At 37.2% G+C, this 14,791-nt stretch overlaps 1 protein-coding gene across 1 annotated transcript in view; it reads right to left on the bottom strand.

The window, feature by feature from the left end:
* Positions 1-14,791, bottom strand: part of LOC109409635 (platelet-derived growth factor receptor beta) — a gene marked incomplete in the record, with an annotated part of 434,203 nt that overhangs the window by 124,885 nt on the left and 294,527 nt on the right. The window contains 5 exon segments of the mRNA XM_062850911.1: positions 1,886-2,045; positions 5,493-5,511; positions 5,702-5,721; positions 6,637-6,824; positions 6,898-7,066. Coding sequence (XP_062706895.1) covers positions 1,886-2,045; positions 5,493-5,511; positions 5,702-5,721; positions 6,637-6,824; positions 6,898-7,066 — 556 coding nt within the window.

Below are 14,791 nucleotides of genomic sequence, written 5' to 3' on the forward strand. Positions count from 1 at the left end.
GAAGAAGAATAAGAAGAAGAAGTAAGAAGAATAAGAAGAAGAAGAATTATTACAGTATTTAAAAATACTGGGATGAACTGCAGGAGAAATACCCCAAGAAATCCTATGAGAAATCCCAGGAAGATATCTCTTGAAGAAAATTAGGAATTTGCAAGGTGAGAAATTATGGACACAAAATCTATTTTTATTTAAAAAAAAAAGATTTTATGAGAACTGTCAAAATTTGCTTCAAACACATTTTTCTATCCGATTTTATGAAAGTAACGCAGAACTTGCTATAAAAAAGCATTGCGGTCAAATTTTGCTTAATGCTACCGTTTCCGAGATACAGTGATTTTACTATAAAACTTACTGAAAATATTCAATTTTCGGTCGTTTTCGAACGTTTTCCAAGCCATGATGATTGTTTTTGGGGAGATCCACTATTAGGGCTCCCATCAACACAGAATAGAAAATCAGGACATTTCATGTATTTTCTCGAAAATGAATAAAAAATTACCGGATTTGTTGAGAAATTTTGGCCAAAATTAATCGAAAATCAGGACATGTCCTGCTAAATCAGGACGGATGGTAACCCTATCCACTATTGCACTATGGGCAAAACCGTCGAAAACATGGAAAAAGAATTACAAGTTTACAAAATAAAAAAAAAAAAGAACAAGAATTAAAAAAAAGTTAATTCACGTAATGTTTATAAAAAAGTTCTCCGGAGCTAGTCAGTAGTTTGCAGTTCTTAGGCTAGAGTTTAGAAAAGCAATTTATATCCAGATAAAAAATATTATTCATATCGAAAAACAAAATAATTGGTTTTAGGTTTTATTTTTCTACTAGAATGGCAAATGCAACTTTTAAATTCAATACATGCGTTCTCCATATACCTAGTCCCATGTATTATCTAAAATATTGCCGAAAACAGCTCATCAGTCACATCAGGACCAGTGTACGCAGAATATGGCATCGCAAGCGAAAAATAGGCAACAAAGAAGGCACGGCAACAATGCTTTGTTTTTTCGTTAGCAGATAATGACAAAATCGCTCCCGAGTTTGTTCACAACAAAAACGGTAGGGATATTTGTCTCGTTCTGTTCACATCGTGATTTTCGCATTATTTTACAACTGAAACACGACTCTGAGGTTGGCAAGTGTCTTAATTTGTCCGAATGATCATGAATTCGGCGATGTGGGTCGAAAATTTCAGCAGAAAAGCCGAAATATCGGCACACGCACGACAAGCGATGTTTGTTTTGTTGCTCTCATCGCTTGGCATGCGTTTGTTGCGGAGCGCCTTTGTTACTAACATGCACCGCTTAGGACAAAGCGTTTGTTTTTCGGCGTGATCCGTTTTTCTTACCCTGATCAGGACACATTTTTTAAAGATTTTTTTTTAAACTTTGCATAGTTTTTTTTGCAAAGGTCCTTCTCAAAAGTGAGGCTAGAGTAAACATATCCAACTGATTATAAAAATTGCCCTTTTTGTTTATGGAAAATGCCTGTGCAAAATGCGAGATATTTAATAAAAAAGTGCAAGAAAAATTCGATTATTGAATTGAAATGGAACAAGTATATTTATAAATGTCCCTTGTATTTTTATTTTTTGAATTTGTGTTCGTATGCCACATTCATAGGAACCGAACGGAATGTGGCATATGAACACAAAATCAAAATAATAATAATACAAAGGGACAAAGGCGAATAGAATGAGAACAAATTTGGCGTAGAAAAACAGTTGCATTCAGTCAACAGTGGATCGTTCTCCGTTTTAACATTAATAATTGCACCAAGAAACAAAGAGTACGAAACCAGCATGCTGGAACCGCTACCGACAGCATGAAAAATAATCGCATTTCGAAAATATGGCCCTCACAAAGGAAGTTAATCTACTTACGACAATCTCACCAAGTTCGGTTCCGCGGTTCGGGCGCCGTTGTTGGCGCTTTGCTCCAGACTCCAGTTGACTATCATATTTTGGCCTTCCATGTGGGTGTGCACGCTGAAGTTGGAGGTGCGCTTTTGAACTTGGCACTGGCAGTCCGTTCCGGTGCAGTCTGTGCGTGTGAGCAATCGTTGAAAGAAAAACCGGGAATAAAGTTATTACAATTTGTGGTGAACACACACATTCGAGATTTGGGTGAAATAAGGGCCTGATAGAGGAAGCTAGAATGCACAACAGATAATGAAAGAACTTCTGGTTGTTATATTTGCACATGAGTTCAAAAACGGCTTCTTGAAAAGGTAGAAGCTACTAGTTTGAAAGTTTCGTCCTTATTCTAACGTGGTTTATGTAGGTTAATTGGCAGTTTCGAGAAAACAATTTGTTACATGACTGCAGCAGCAATTTTGCGCATATGAAATACAGCCTTGCATCAAGGGTTCAGAATCATCCGGGTGCCCTGCTTTAAATTTCAGGAAATGACTCGATGACATGAACGTGAATGAATGATACAGGGGATGGCCAAAATGTTTGGGATAGGCTACTTTTTTTCTCCCACAAAAAAATTCAACATGCTGTAACTTTACATAGAGTGCATCAAAAAATATCAAATTTTGACTGTTTGTCAACCTATTATATGCGCATCATTGGTACAAATTTGGGCTCGATTGATTAATTTTTCTCGAAGTTAGAACCGTTCGAGTAAAACACTATTTTTTAGACAACTAATTTTTGAGCTGTCATATCTCGGAAACCAGTAAACCGAATTGAATTAATTTTTTAACGTTTATCAACAATATATTGATACTTAATACGACGTTATAAAATATAATATTTTCTCACGGCGAATTAAGTTATACCGGGTTGAAATTTTTACCCATATAGAGGAAACTAAGTCAAATTTACAATACCACACAAAAATTATTAAATGTGTTCTTCCTTCAATGTTAATAGGCTCTAATATATCTGATTGGATATAATTTGAGAACAGAAGTGGAAAATCTTTGGATATCAACACTAAAATTTATTGACGTTGATGTAAAAAAAATACATTTTTGCGAGAAAAATCCAAGAAGTGTCAATCCATGATAACTTTTTTCAACGTTTCAAAAGTATCTATGTTTCAATAGTTTGTGAAGCATTCACATATTGTTAGTGTACGTTCAAAATTTCATTCAATTCGGTTCACTGGTTTCCGAGATATGACAGCTCAAAAATGAGTTGTCTAAAAAATAGTGTTTTACCCGAACGGTTCTAACTTTGCGAAAGATTAATCAATCGTGCCCAAATTTGTACCAATGATGCCAATATAGTAGGTTAACAAACAGTCAAAATTTGAGATTTTTTGATGCGCTCTACGAAAAGTTATAGCATGTTGAACTTTTTAGTGAGAGAAAAAAAAGTTGCCTATCCCAAACATTTTGGCCATCCCCTGTATGTGATGGAAAATAGACGAAAAAATAATAGAAAACAGAAAAGGAAGATAGAAGATAGAAGATAGAAGATAGAAGATAGAAGATAGCAGATAGAAGATAGAAGATAGAAGATAGAAGATAGAAGATAGAAGATAGAAGACAGAAGATAGAAGATAGAAGATAGAAGATAGAAGATAGAAGATAGAAGATAGAAGATAGAAGATAGAAGATAGAAGATAGAAGATAGAAGATAGAAGATAGAAGATAGAAGATAGAAGATAGAAGATAGAAGATAGAAGATAGAAGATAGAAGATAGAAGATAGAAGATAGAAGATAGAAGATAGAAGATAGAAGATAGAAGATAGAAGATAGAAGATAGAAGATAGAAGATAGAAGATAGAAGATAGAAGATAGAAGATAGAAGATAGAAGATAGAAGATAGAAGATAGAAGATAGAAGATAGAAGATAGAAGATAGAAGATAGAAGATAGAAGATAGAAGATAGAAGATAGAAGATAGAAGATAGAAGATAGAAGATAGAAGATAGAAGATAGAAGATAGAAGATAGAAGATAGAAGATAGAAGATAGAAGATAGAAGATAGAAGATAGAAGATAGAAGATAGAAGATAGAAGATAGAAGATAGAAGATAGAAGATAGAAGATAGAAGATAGAAGATAGAAGATAGAAGATAGAAGATAGAAGATAGAAGATAGAAGATAGAAGATAGAAGATAGAAGATAGAAGATAGAAGATAGAAGATAGAAGATAGAAGATAGAAGATAGAAGATAGAAGATAGAAGATAGAAGATAGAAGATAGAAGATAGAAGATAGAAGATAGAAGATAGAAGATAGAAGATAGAAGATAGAAGATAGAAGATAGAAGATAGAAGATAGAAGATAGAAGATAGAAGATAGAAGATAGAAGATAGAAGATAGAAGATAGAAGATAGAAGATAGAAGATAGAAGATAGAAGATAGAAGATAGAAGATAGAAGATAGAAGATAGAAGATAGAAGATAGAAGATAGAAGATAGAAGATAGAAGATAGAAGATAGAAGATAGAAGATAGAAGATAGAAGATAGAAGATAGAAGATAGAAGATAGAAGATAGAAGATAGAAGATAGAAGATAGAAGATAGAAGATAGAAGATAGAAGATAGAAGATAGAAGATAGAAGATAGAAGATAGAAGATAGAAGATAGAAGATAGAAGATAGAAGATAGAAGATAGAAGATAGAAGATAGAAGATAGAAGATAGAAGATAGAAGATAGAAGATAGAAGATAGAAGATAGAAGATAGAAGATAGAAGATAGAAGATAGAAGATAGAAGATAGAAGATAGAAGATAGAAGATAGAAGATAGAAGATAGAAGATAGAAGATAGAAGATAGAAGATAGAAGATAGAAGATAGAAGATAGAAGATAGAAGATAGAAGATAGAAGATAGAAGATAGAAGATAGAAGATAGAAGATAGAAGATAGAAGATAGAAGATAGAAGATAGAAGATAGAAGATAGAAGATAGAAGATAGAAGATAGAAGATAGAAGATAGAAGATAGAAGATAGAAGATAGAAGATAGAAGATAGAAGATAGAAGATAGAAGATAGAAGATAGAAGATAGAAGATAGAAGATAGAAGATAGAAGATAGAAGATAGAAGATAGAAGATAGAAGATAGAAGATAGAAGATAGAAGATAGAAGATAGAAGATAGAAGATAGAAGATAGAAGATAGAAGATAGAAGATAGAAGATAGAAGATAGAAGATAGAAGATAGAAGATAGAAGATAGAAGATAGAAGATAGAAGATAGAAGATAGAAGATAGAAGATAGAAGATAGAAGATAGAAGATAGAAGATAGAAGATAGAAGATAGAAGATAGAAGATAGAAGATAGAAGATAGAAGATAGAAGATAGAAGTCTATGAAACCTCTCCGAAATCACTTTGAACCATTCTCTTTGGCTTCGTGAGGTGTTTTGATTCAACCGCTAGCCCTCTTTCTTGTGAACTTTGTCGTATGGTGATCTTTTATCAGTTAATTACATTACATGATATGAAAAAATATGCGTAATTTCCTTTGATCCGGAACCCATTGATTGAATCATAATGTAATCTATTTAGTAATTTGGTTGTAGCTACCTACCGGCAGGTGTCGTATCCAGCTGTAACGAATGCAAATAATTAACGAAAATTATTGATAAGCTCATTAACATGCTTTAATTAATATTTTCCTGTCATCTGTTGGTTTGGCATCTCTCATTTTTCTTCTAAAAAGAAAATGCCAAACCATCAGATCAATCACGAATAAATTCACGGTTAATATCCCTCAAACCATATAAAAAAGTTTCTTACCTTTTCCTTGGAAATGAAATCTGGAAAGGGAAAAACAAATGTAATAATTAGATTGAATGGGAAAAAATGATGCCCCTAGCGAAAAAGAAGTTCAAAACAGCGCTGCCACCAAAGAAATTGTGCTTCCATGGGGTTTGTACCGGAGATTGTAATCCTTTTACCTCCAATGAGTTTCCTGTCCCTTCAAGTCAAGCGGAAATGCTGCGTAGGTTGGCGGCAGCAAAATTTAAATTGCATTTAATGAGAGCAAGCACAGACATCACAGGAACAATCTGGTTGGGGTACTATTCCGTTTACCATTTAAAGTTGAGTTCATATAATTTGAATGAAGAGCAGAAGCAGCAGAAGCTGTGGAAACCTTTCATTTATCGACGGTGTTTTTGTGGTATGCTGTCAGCAGGAATAGACATCAACGCAGACAAATCATTATTGAGTGAACCACTGATTGCTAGTTAGCTTGAGAATTATTTTTGTCGTAAATGGTAAAGCTTCTGAAAAACTTTGACCCAATGCAAAATCGATATTGTTCCGTCACTTTTTGCACAAGATACCTCAAAAAATATTTTCTCGAGTATCAAAGGCACCATCGAATACGTGGAACGGAGTACTAGTAGCAGTGTAGAGAGGTGTTGCGACAAAAAAACGCAGCGAAGCGGTCATGCTGCAGCATGGAACCAGGCAGAACGTGGAACAATATAAACAACGCTTGATAGAATAAGCGCAGCGCTTGGTTGAGGAACTACTGTCAAAAACTCAACGAATTCCATTTAGACTTTGTGACACGTGCCAAAGCATCTATGCAGACACACATATGTTCATTAAAAGGTGGAAGCGCTATTTAGACAAACACCCGAACAGGCTAAAGATAATCCTTAGCGGGCTGCTCTAAGGTTCATCTACAAACAAACTACCGTTTTCACAATTGTTCAACGTACCTGTTATAAGATCCGCCTCCGTATAGCATCGCCTGCTATCGAACAGTTTCACTTGTGTCACGAGTTCCTCCTCGTTGCCGACTATGTCGTCCATCACGAACGTCCAGTTGCCGGTGTCGTTGGCCGATAGTTTTTTCGTCCTGTCCCGACCGTCCCAGGGACGTCCCTTCTGGTCGATCTGCCACACTCTGTAGGGGAGAGAGCAAAGCAAATAATTGAACTGGTTTTAGCATTGTAGACTAATCTCATAACAACACTTACGTGATATCCACATACTGCAGCTCGACATCATCCGGTAGGTCTGCGGCACTGGCATTTTCGTACTGCAAAAACCAGCTTACTGTTAGTCGGTTTCCGCTTATAACGGTGGCAGCCGTGATTCCAGGTAACCGGTTTTTGTAGTAGCATGAACAAACTCCCTCGACGCACTCTGTAAATATGGTTGCGAAGTCGGACCTAATTAAATGAGTATTCCCGAGACATATGAGATAGAGAATGGATGAGAGAATCATAGATAGAAAAAAAAAAACAAATGAATCCGCTATTTTTATATCGGCAGTGCAATAACACTTCTCGTTGTTAAAAGGACATTGATGGAGTTGGGATTTGCTTTTGCCTAGGAGGTTCCAAAGTTTCAATTGGTTTTGAGATATCGATTTGATATTAATTTTGTCGAAAATTTCGTAATCGGAAACCTAATCTTATTATTTGATGAGTAAGGTATTGAAATATAGGAGTTAGAGTATACTTGGATGGCTGGATACCTGAACAATATTCCCTGGCGTTTCCGCGAACTTACATTAAGCGTAGAAAGTACTTAACTAGAATTCGGCAACTTGACGTAGCAAGCGTCATTCTCGTCTAAAAAGCTCGGGACGAACCTTGATTGATTGACAAAGCTCGTTCACAGTAAATGAGACATGAAATTGCAATCTGTTTGAAGCTTCTCCAAAAAGAAGAGTTGTACTAAAAGATAATACATTGGATATCCTTTCTGTTCATAAATCAAATTTTAACAAATAAAAAAAGATAGTTGCTTTTTTTCAATTTTTGACAAACAAGTTCATATGGAACATCTAAATGTCTTTTGGCGAAATTTATTACTTCCTATGATGTTCCAGGAACCCGGTCTTCCGGGGAAGTAGCCTCTATACGGTTGGCTCTGAATCCAAATTTCATGAATTTCCAAAACAAGTTCACCAGAGTACATTTTGGCCACAAGTGACCAAGACCACCAAGGAAGTGGCCACTTTTTGAAAGATTCTGATACAAAACGTAATGACATCAATCATGAATTGACTGTGGCCTTTTCCCGGGATGTTCCAGGAACCTGGTTCTGTCAGGGAAGTGGCCACTTTTTGGGATATTCTGAAACCTGGCTGAAGCACTGAAGATGCCTGCTTGTTGGGTCTCCAGTTAGCCTAGTGGTTAAGGCTATGGATCGTCAATCTGGAGACGGCGGATTCAGTTTCCGTTTCGGTCGGGAAAATTTTATCGACTCCTTGTCCATAGTGTATTATTGTGCTTGCCGCATAATATACAAATTCATGCAATGGCAAACAAAAGAAACCTTCAATTAATAACTGAGGAAGTGCTCAGGGAACACTAAGTTGAAGAGAGGTAGGCCAAGTTCCAGTGAGATGGTCGAGCCATAAAGAAGCAGAAGATGCCTGCCTGTTATGTTGTCTCAAATAGCTATCTCATTGATTCTAAGAGAAAGTGTAGTTGATCTTGTGATACAAGAGGAGCATTTACTGGTTGTCAATCACGCTGAAGTTAAAGCAAATTGCCATACATCTCTGGTAGTTAGTTTAGAGATGCCTAAAGACTGAGCTGTCGACAAGCACACATGCTCGATGCATGACATGCAAGTTTGCATATTTAGTTTTTACTGAAAGAAAAAAAAAACATTGGGTTCACAAGGCTATACTGCCGTGAATCGCATATCTGTCCCATTTGCATAGGAAATCCAGCAAAGATGGGACTGATATGCGATTCACGGCAGTATAGCTTGGTGTATCTAGAAAGAAATTCTGTTTACGCAAGGAAGATTTCTGGAGCAAAGCCAGTTAAGCTTGACCATTTTGCATAAATTGGAAAAAGACTTGTTTTTAGGCGGGTTATAGGGTTTTGCACCATTTGGGCAAGTGTACCTATTTTGGGCACTTGTCTCTATAACTAACTCAATTTCAAACCGATTGATTTGAATTTTTGTATAGAGTTAGATACTGCACATGGCTAACTCTATACAAATATTTAAATCAATCGGTTTGAAATTGACTTAGTTATAGCGACAAGTGCCCAAAATAGGTATTCCTGATCAAATAATACAAGACCCTATTCATGCACTTTTAATTTATGCTCCTTTTGTGTGCCTTACAAAAAACTTTTCAGAAAGAATATTATGCATAATAAAATGTAATAATGGTGGCCTGGGGGCATTTATAGGGGAGAACAAAGGAGGGTTGCAGTGGCGTTTCAGGTAGTCCCAGATGGTTCCCTGTAGAGTACCGTGATGTCTCATGGACGTTTCAAGGGGGTTCCACGGGGTTTCAGGGAGTACCAGCAGGTTTCAGTGGCGTTCAAGGGTGTGCACATTGGGCAAAATCAATCCAAAAGGTGCAAAAAATAATAACTTTCTAGATACAATTGAATTCCAACATTTTAATAACGTCCTGTGTGTAACGTTACCCAACGGATTTGGGGCGATGAGATCCCAGCGAAATATTTCAGGCCAAACATGTTTAAAGTCCTATCTGCAGAAGATAGGCTCTTTTTGGTTTCCCTCTCTTTCGTTAATGTCTCAGATGTTTATTTGTATTATGATTATCTTCTTGCATTGAACGATGATCAAAACAATCGTCTTTTGATTTGTACTGTAAAAATAGTTGAAAAGTGTGCCATTACATTGCAATAATTGAAAGAGAAAGTGGTCAAAGAGAGCCTCTCAAATGCAGATAGGAATAGGACCTATTGAAATGTTTGGCCTGATTTACTAAAATCATAATAGATGCCGTAGAATAACGGAAAAACTGAACTTAAATTCTTGAGAAAATTTGCTTTCGAATGAGCTATTGGTGGTCATATAGAGTATTGTATTTAGAAAGTTATTAATTTTTTCCACCTTTTCGATTGATTTTGCCCAATGTGAGGTGTCAGGATCCTCTCAAGGGAAGGGCCTTTGGGAGGTTTCAGGGGATTTCTTGGGCATTTCAGGGGGTCTCAACTCAAGGGGGTTCCATGGAGCCCAAGAGTACTTCAAGGGGTTTCAGGGGATTCCAGGGGAGTTCCTGTGGGTCTCAGGAGCGTTTCAAGAGAATTTCAGGGGGTGCCGGGAGTCCTGAAGGGTGTTTAAGGGTGTCTCAATGGCGTCCCAGGGATTCAAGGAAGCTCCAGGGGATCTCAGAGGTGCTTCGGGGATCTCAGAGAGGTTCCAGGGCGTCTCAGAAACGTTTTATGGGGACTAAGGTGCATTCCAGGGAATTCAAAGGTGTTTCAGGGGATAGCTGGAGGTCTGCATTTCAACGGGGTTCCAGGGGTTTCCAGGGCACTTTAGGGGGCATCAAGGACATTCCTGAGGGTCTCAGGTGCGTATCAGGGGTGTTTCAGGTGCTCTCAGTCAGTACTGCCGTCACACACTACTTTCATGTTACTCTCGATGCATGAATGTTATTTGCCATGAATACAGCATATGCCATCATGATTGTAACACAAATCAAGATGATGAAAGTATGAAATGACAGTTTCGCAATTGTAGACCTGAGGTTCCAGTGGTTCTGAAAACTGGACCATGCGGGTATTCGAGAACCGGAAGAGTGAGAATGTGGGGACATGGATTTTCGGAGAAGGTTTCAGGTGCGTTTTCGGAGGGTCTGAGGGGGTTTTCGAAGGTATAGCAGAGAGTTCCAGAGGATTTAAGATGGATTTGGGAGGCTTCACAGAGGCGTTTTCGATGATTTCGGAGGGTTTCAGGTGCGTTACATGGGACTCGAAGGGGTGTAAGGGGGGATTCGAAGGCATTTCAGTAAGATTGAGGCGTTATCTGTGGTTTGGGATAGTCTCTGGGGCTTTAGGGCAGAAGGTCAAAGGACAAATGGTCGAAGGACAAAAGGTCGAAGGGAAAAAAGGTCGAATGGAACAAAAGGTTGAATGGATAAATGGTAAATATACAAAACGTCGAATAAACAAAAGTTTTTGTAGCACCAGCTGGTTCATATTTCAGGTTTCAGCTGGTTCTTACTTAATTCTTTTTTTTCAGGAATTTATTTCTTAATCAGAAATTTTGCCTACTTTTACTCAAAAGCTGTTCTTCTTGACTGTAATGCAGAAATATTCATTGACTACCCTTAGTGATCATCCCATCGTGGATTGTTTCTACGAATGGCAATGTATAGGTAAATTTCGTTTTGTAAATAATTTCGTTCTGTATGGTCATTTAATACCCGCAGAGCTTGGTCCTTCTCTAATTCATACTGTTTATAAAATCGCAGTAATGATTGAAGTTTCAAATGACAATATTTGAATCTATGATTTATCCTTCTTCTACACATAGGCTGTTCTTTCAAGGAATATTGTTTTCCACATTTAGATTTAATGAATAACATTACTTTCTATCATTTATGGGCATCTATTTTGAATTCCGGTGTGGCAATAAATTGCTGCATATAAGTTATTACAAACTTTTGTAGACACTTCTCTATCTTTCAATATATTTTTTATATTGTTGAACAATTTTGGTATAAGTGGTTCTTTTCATGTCTTCCAGTTTGTCTTTTGTCCATTCAATCGCTTGTGCTAATCAACCTTTCGTTCATTCGACCTTTCGTTCATTCGACCTTTCGTTCATTCGACCTTTTGTCCCATCGACCTTTTGTCCCTTGGACCATTTGTCCTTCGACCTTTTGTCGTAGTCGTACGTTACATGGTATCCTGGGGGTTTTAGGGCGATTTTGATGACATTTCAAGAAACTTCAGAGGTTTTTTGGCTGATTTTAAAGACGTTATAAAGGCGTTTTTGGTGGTTTGGAAAGGTTTCAGGTGCGTTACGAGGGATTTTTTTTAAGGATTTCGGAGGCATTTCTGGAAGTTTCTAAGGATTTTTAGAGACCACTTCATTAAACCCTTGAAGTCCCTTGAAACACCCCTGAAATGTGTTAAAACGCCCATGAAACCTTCATAATCCCGTTTACATACCCTTGAAATCCTCGTAATCCATTTTAAATGCCCCTGAAGCCCCTCTGATACGACCCTGATGTGAAATGCAACAAAACGTCCCTGAAACCTCCGTAATCCCATTGAAAGCAGCCTAGCATTGCAAATGTAGCTATAAAGTTTTGTACTCCATGAAAGATTGGATGATCTAAATTATCATAAATCTATCATGAACTAACCCTTGAGAGTTAAGAGGTTTATGGATCCTATTTGGTTATGTAACGTTACTATCTAAAACGAAATCACCTCATTGTTCAGTGGTTGTTTTTATCAACTAAGCTCCATAACAGTATGTATAGTCCAGAATATCACAAAAATATATAACAACGCTTATTATTCCTCGAACAACTTTGGTTATCACAGAGGATGGAACACTACTTAACGTACTGACAAAAGCTATTACCCCAAGTGTAGATCTGAAGCTGTGGTCTCCGAAGTAGTTTGGTTGATCTGGAATATCTCAAAAGTATCTTGGAATGACTCATGAAATGCCAGGGGGATTACAGTTGGATGTGTAAGTTACGAGAATAAGTACTGTTACTGTCAAAAGCTAAACTTCAGGACTGTTTGGACGACCCTAAATGTCTCAAAGGCTCATGATGATATATAGTAGACTTGAGGTTGATCCGCGATTGATTATGAAACGTTACTCAGTATGACAGATAAAGTTGGTGTTACGAGTGTAGACTCGAAGTTCTGAACTCCAAGGTAGTTTGGCTGACTAGGAATATCCTTATAGTGTCTATAAATGACATTTTAGATGTCAAGAGCTTCACGGTAGGTTATGCAATGCTATTATTTATGGCGAAAATACATAAAGCCAATCTTCTAGATTTGAAGGACTTCATTATAGGACAGTTTGGACTACCCTGAATGTCTCAAATGTTTAAAATAACTTCAAGTGGACTTCAGATTGGTCCAGTAGCCGCGGTTGATTACGCAGCGTTTCTCAGTATAAGAGATATGCCTACTCTTACAAGTGTAGACCAGAAGTTCTGAACTCCAAGGTAGCTTGGCTGACCAGGAATATTTCTATAGTGTCTTTAAAAGAAATTACAGCTTTCAAGAACTTCACGGATCTCAGCAGATTATGTAATGCTATAATTTCTGGCGAAAACACATAAAATTATTCATGTAGATTTGAACGACTTAACTTCAGGACAGTTTGAAACACCTAGCTGGAGCATCCCAGGATAAAAAAAAAACTTTTGATATTCTTAACAAATTTTAAATTAATACATATGAACGTAACTCATATTCAAGTTCAGCTTTTAGAACAACTGGTATGTCAAATATTCTTGGTTGTCGGAAGTATCAAATACAAATATTTCCTTTTTTTTAAAGAGGACTCAATTTGCAACAACTTTTCCAAAAGAGTATTATGTTCCATTGAATGGGTGCAGCCGTTTCTATATGACCCCTCCGGCTCTAAAGGGTTAAGTACATTGTTCCTAAACCCCCTGAAACTCTCTGAAATACCTTATAACACTCCCTCGAAACACCCTTGTAATGCCCTTTAAAGGCTCCTAAGATCCCCTTACCCCTGAATTACCCTTAAAACCCATTGGAACGTCCCAGACATCCCCTTAATACTAGTGAAACGCCCGTGAAATCCCCGTAATTCCATTAAAACATTCAACATTCAACGAAATCTGACGAAACACCCTTAAAAGGCTTCTGAAATCCCCTAAAACCGCTAGGAACCCCTAGGAAACCCTTTTTATGTTCTTTGGGGGTTTTCTGAAAACCCCCTTGGCCCCCTTTCAAATGCCCAGGAGCAATACCTGTTCTCGCGAACTAAATTTTGTTATTAAATCGCTGACTAAAATGCACACAATTTTCTTCTTTTTCTTTGCCCTCCTTAGGATTAGAAATTTCTAGACCAAATACAAGCTATGTAAGCAAGTAACGCTGCAAACAGAAGGCAATCCGACAAAAGAAATACAATTACAGGATTGACTGATGGACCAAGAACAAAAATGAAATCTCGTCATCCTGGGATTGGACTACGTTATCTATTTAGATAACTGGGCACAATTAATGTTATGTGTTGCATGTTTGTGGTTAGTGCATTTATAATGTTCCATTTTATTTTTCGTATATAGTTCCCAAACGTGGAACCCGATAAGAAAAATAAAATGAGCATTTGTAAGGTTCCAATTTATTTGTTACATATGCACCCCCAGGTAATGTTATTAAAAACGGTACTTTTACTGTTCTTTTATGCAGAAATTTGATTTAATTTTTTTATTCGTAGCCAATACTAGTATTTATATACCATTATAAATAATATAGATGATCAACTTCATACGGTCCCGAACAACCGATAAGTTGAGTGGCTTTAGCGTGTGCGGAGCATTGCTTGTTCAACCTTTTAAGTACTAACCCATCTGTAATCGCATAACTGTCCCATATGAACATGAAACCCAGCAAAGATAGGACTGACAAGCGATTATAAGCAGTAAAGTTCATTGAATCCTGCGAAGGCTTTAGCCTGATCTGTACACAGAAGATTCTGCATTCAGAGCAAACCGCAGTTCTAAACGCAAATTACATCAAATATTGAAATTATTCCTACCGGGTCAAACGATTTGCTCCTGGATACAATCTGTACATCATCAGTGTTGACCGTATCTGAAAATTTTATCTTCCTCCCAACCACGATAAACGACATGCCACTCGGCAGGGAATTGCAATGATTGCTCAAATGAACAGGCCTGCGTTGCAATGGCACCCCACAAACCCGAGTGCAGCAGTCTATGCTGGGAGAACGAGCATAGATAAAATCAACTGCACTAGGTAATTTATTTACATTGGTTTCTGACCTGACCGAACCAATCAGTGAAGACCTAAATATCAGGAAGAACACTCAGGCCAGACCAGCTTGAACGGTGAGAGCTATAGGAGTTCATCGTCATATTGGACGCAAATAATCTTCAGCTTG

Source organism: Aedes albopictus, chromosome 2, assembly GCF_035046485.1.
Source record: "Aedes albopictus strain Foshan chromosome 2, AalbF5, whole genome shotgun sequence".
NCBI classification, from domain to species: Eukaryota; Metazoa; Arthropoda; class Insecta; order Diptera; family Culicidae; genus Aedes; species Aedes albopictus.